Source organism: Auxenochlorella protothecoides (genome assembly GCF_000733215.1).
Source record: "Auxenochlorella protothecoides strain 0710 unplaced genomic scaffold scaffold110, whole genome shotgun sequence".
NCBI classification, from domain to species: domain Eukaryota; kingdom Viridiplantae; phylum Chlorophyta; class Trebouxiophyceae; order Chlorellales; family Chlorellaceae; genus Auxenochlorella; species Auxenochlorella protothecoides.
Window position 1 is genome coordinate 187677 of NW_011934381.1, and position 3765 is coordinate 191441.

A 3765-nucleotide genomic window follows, 5' to 3' on the forward strand; every position below is an offset into this window, starting at 1 on the left:
GACCGCGGGACTCATCGCTCACGGGCACCACCTTCTCCTGGAGGCAGACGGGCGCGGGCGTGCTTGAGCATGAGACTGAGCTACACAACAGGAGAGCTACTGCAGACAGTACTGAGGCCAGCGCCCTGGAACGCAGGCCGCTTACCCCAGGTCGGGCAGAAGTCATCGTGCTGGCGGAGGAGGAGAGGAAGCGAGCGCGACACAGGAGCTGCGAGGTCCGATCCAAGGTCTTTCGTAGCAGTCCAGCCGACATTATCCAGAAACAGGGAATCGATCAGTGCCCCGCTGGGTGAACTTTTCACACGGATGGAATCGGGCCTCCGGAGATGGTAACCACGAGGCTCCGATCAGACGGCAATTATGCAACAGGTCGCTAAGCTAAGCCCTCGACAATTAGTCATTACATGGACGCCGCTTGGACCTCCCTCCCCCACGTTCCCGACAACCCTGGGAGAAAATCCCGCGCCAGTGCATGGAGTGGATAGGTGTGGCCCCCCTTCTGGGTCACGCCGAGAGTACTATCTTGATCGATGCGAATGGGACCCAGCATCCAATCAGGGTCAAGAATCTCATTATTATCTTTTATTTCTGCCTTATCGTAGTACTCTATCTGTGTAGGGTGTCGAGTCCGATCTGGCAAATGGTCGAAGGCATGCCCATTCCTTTGTGTGGGCAACTCACGTTCCTGCGCAGGCAGGATCGTGGCTGCTCCTATCATGAGCCTACCTTGCTTCACCATACTGGTACATGCTCTGTGCACGGGCCGCATTGAACACCCCGCGTGCTGCCGGAGGGTGATATGAGCCCACTGCCTCTGAGCAGGTGCTGGAGCACACGACGCCGACCAGCAGGGGGATTGATCATCTGGTGGCGACGTTTGTCGCCCTGAGGGATGCTGCAGTCGCACACTCCATGGTCCCTTGCGCCTTGTGATTACCACGCGTGGCAGACTCTGCAGCGGGGCGCGTGGTGCAGCAATGTCTGTGCCCTGACGGTGTCTTTCCCTCGACTCCCTGGGATTGCCCAATGAGTGCTACTGTGACACCGCTGCCATCACCCTTGGAGAAGCACCCCAGGTGTGGAGGTCATAGTGATGCCGTTGTGGTGGGAAATAGGGTGATGCCGTTGAATCAGTGCTGCATGGCTTCGTATCTGAGTTGGGGATTCAATCCCTGCTGCGCGTCATGCCATTGCAGCGACCCTCACGCTCCCTCCATTACACAATCCCTCAGAGGTGTTGATGCCTCCTGGTGTGCTCACGTGACCACGCAACGCCCCTGGCGGAGCAGTGGACATCCTGTTCTGCCTGATTGTGTTGTGGCTGCAATGGACGAGCCACTAATGCATGGGCATAGCAGCAAGTTGCATTGGTGCCCCTGTTGCATTGGCTGGCCTTGCACCCAGTGGGCCCAGCGGAAGCCTGGCTTGCGACTGGTTTAGAGCTGGGCCTGTGGACCATTCCGATCATCTGTGCCTGCGATGCGTGAGCTGCGGTATCGGCAAACGCTTAGCTTAGGGTGGGCTGTGCGCTCAGGGCCTCAGCATCCTTTACTCGAGGGCGTCCCAGATGATATGCAGTGCCGCGGCGTGTGCTCGGCTGCTGGCGGGCGCACCTCCCCTGTCAAAGGTCTTGGAATTCTAGGTAAGCTTGATTGAGCGGGGGCAAGAAGATTCATGTAGCTCCAAGATGTGTGTCTCCAAGGCGCATCGGCGGTCTGTGTCGGGTCGCATGTCGGTATGGGCGAGGATCTGACTTACTGCACTTTGCCCACAGTCAAGGCTACACAGCTTGGACTGCAAGCGTTGACTCGATTGCCTGCCCAGCTAGCATGCGCATTACCCAGTGCTGAGACCCTCCTTCTCTTCACCGCTGTTCAGGCTCTTGCAGTGGTGCCTCGGCCGGGCAGCATGGAGACGAATGTCAGTTCCGCAAGCTCGAGCAGACCGCAGTGGCTGGGGCCTGTACCCTGGCACCCCGCGTAACAGCGACAACTTTGTCTACCATTGTGTACCTCAGCGATGCAGCGGTCTCAAGCTGGCTTTGCGGAGTGAGATCGCGACGCTCTGCAGCAGCGGCATCGCCCTAGCAGAATGCTTGGTGAGGTGCGATCGAGGGATTGAGGTTGGCTTATGACAGTGGGGCCGCAGGGTTGGAGCAAAGACAAATGGCGTCACCCAGAACGATGGCCAGCACTGAGGCGGAGGATCGCTGTGGCCTGTGCTCTATCAGCCTGCTGCGCCTCTGCAGGGTAACCCTAGATGCGTGGTATGTGATCGGCTTTCGGCTTTTCCCCGACCCCTTCAATGCTGCGCACCTGCTCCTCATCGCCCAGTGTCTGCAAGCCTCTCCCCTGACACACATTCTTGCCGCCCTCGCCATACACAGACACAGTGCTGGTGCTGCTGCTGCGACCAGTCCAAGGCGAGCTGGTGTGTCCCTCGCACGGAGGAGTGCTGGCTCAGGCAGTGGTAGGCGAACTATGCATGCTCGCGTCTGACCTCGGCGCATCCACAACGATGAGATCTGGCAGCGCGAGCGTGTTGCACTGGCACCCATCATTGCTGGTGGCGACGTGTCTCTGGAGCTGGCCACGGCAGCCTCTATCACCTGCTAAGCCTAAGATCTTGCTGCGCGTGGACCTACTGCCACGGCAATGAGTGCGCTGCGCGCTCTGCAGGCGGCAAGGAGCGTCGATGCCAACGCGGCGTTGGCCAGCGCTCTGGTGTGTGCTGGGCCGACAGTGAGTGCGTTATTGTCGTCTGGCCTGGATGGAGGTGAGGCGTCTCTGCAACCTGTGTGCGTCTTGGAGCTGTCGGCCATATCTGGGAGGTAGCCTGTCTAGGGCCTGCCATGGCACCGTCATCGTAGGCTGTACTGCGCGGGTGTTGTCCTTCGCATGACGAACCTCCTCGTCGTCGCCCGCAGGTTCCGCTGCGGCGTTGTCCTCCTGTTCCTAGCAAGATCGGGAAACCATGTTTCCGAAACCAAATTGTTGTGGGGGCGGGGTGGACTGCTGTACATGAATTGAACGAGTAGGATGGTACAGAACAAGACCACCCATACGGTGAGGGGCCAGGGTTCAAAGCAGGGTGCCAGGCGGCGTAGAAACATCGTGCAGGTGGAAGGGGCGTACGATTACGGAGAGGACGCCCCTACAACAGCTTCAGGGGCCGAGTCTGAGGCACGGACACAAGAAAAAAGGGTGAAAACGCTCGGGTTGTGGGGGCGGGCCAGACCCCTACAACGGTGGATTGCTGTATATCACCTACAAACTCAGGTATGGTACAGAACAAGACCACCGATAGGGCGAGGGGCTAGGGTTTTAGGTATAGTGTCAGGCGGCGTAGAGACATCGTGCAGGTGGAAGGGGTGTACGATTACGGCGAGGGCGCCCCTACCACAGTTTCAGGGGCCGAGTCCGAGGCACGGACACAAGAAGAAAGGGGTGAAAACGGTCGGGTTGTGGGGGCGGGTTAGCCGCTAGAACGGTGGACTGCTGTATATGAATTGAACGAGTAGGACGGTACAGAAACAAGACCACCGATACGGTGAGGGGCTAGGGTTGTAGGTATGGTGCCAGGCAGCGTAGAGACATCGCGGGTGGAAGGGGTGTACGATTACGGCGAGGGCGCCCCTACAACAGCTTCAGGGGCCGAGTCTAGGGCCCGGACACAGGAAGAAAGAGGTGGAAAACGGTCGGGTTGTGGGGGCGGGGTAGCCCCTAGAACGGTGGACTGCTGTATATCACCTACAAACTCAGGTAT

General features: G+C 58.9%; 1 protein-coding gene across 1 annotated transcript; it reads left to right on the top strand.

The window, feature by feature from the left end:
- Positions 1-1026: 1026 nt before the first annotated feature.
- On the top strand, positions 1027-1440 carry F751_0693 (hypothetical protein; the record flags this gene model as incomplete). Its single annotated transcript, XM_011402712.1, has 2 exons — positions 1027-1076; positions 1233-1440. 2 exons carry the CDS (start codon positions 1027-1029, stop codon positions 1438-1440), a joined length of 258 nt encoding a protein of 85 aa, XP_011401014.1.
- Between the last annotated feature and the right edge of the window lie 2325 nt (positions 1441-3765).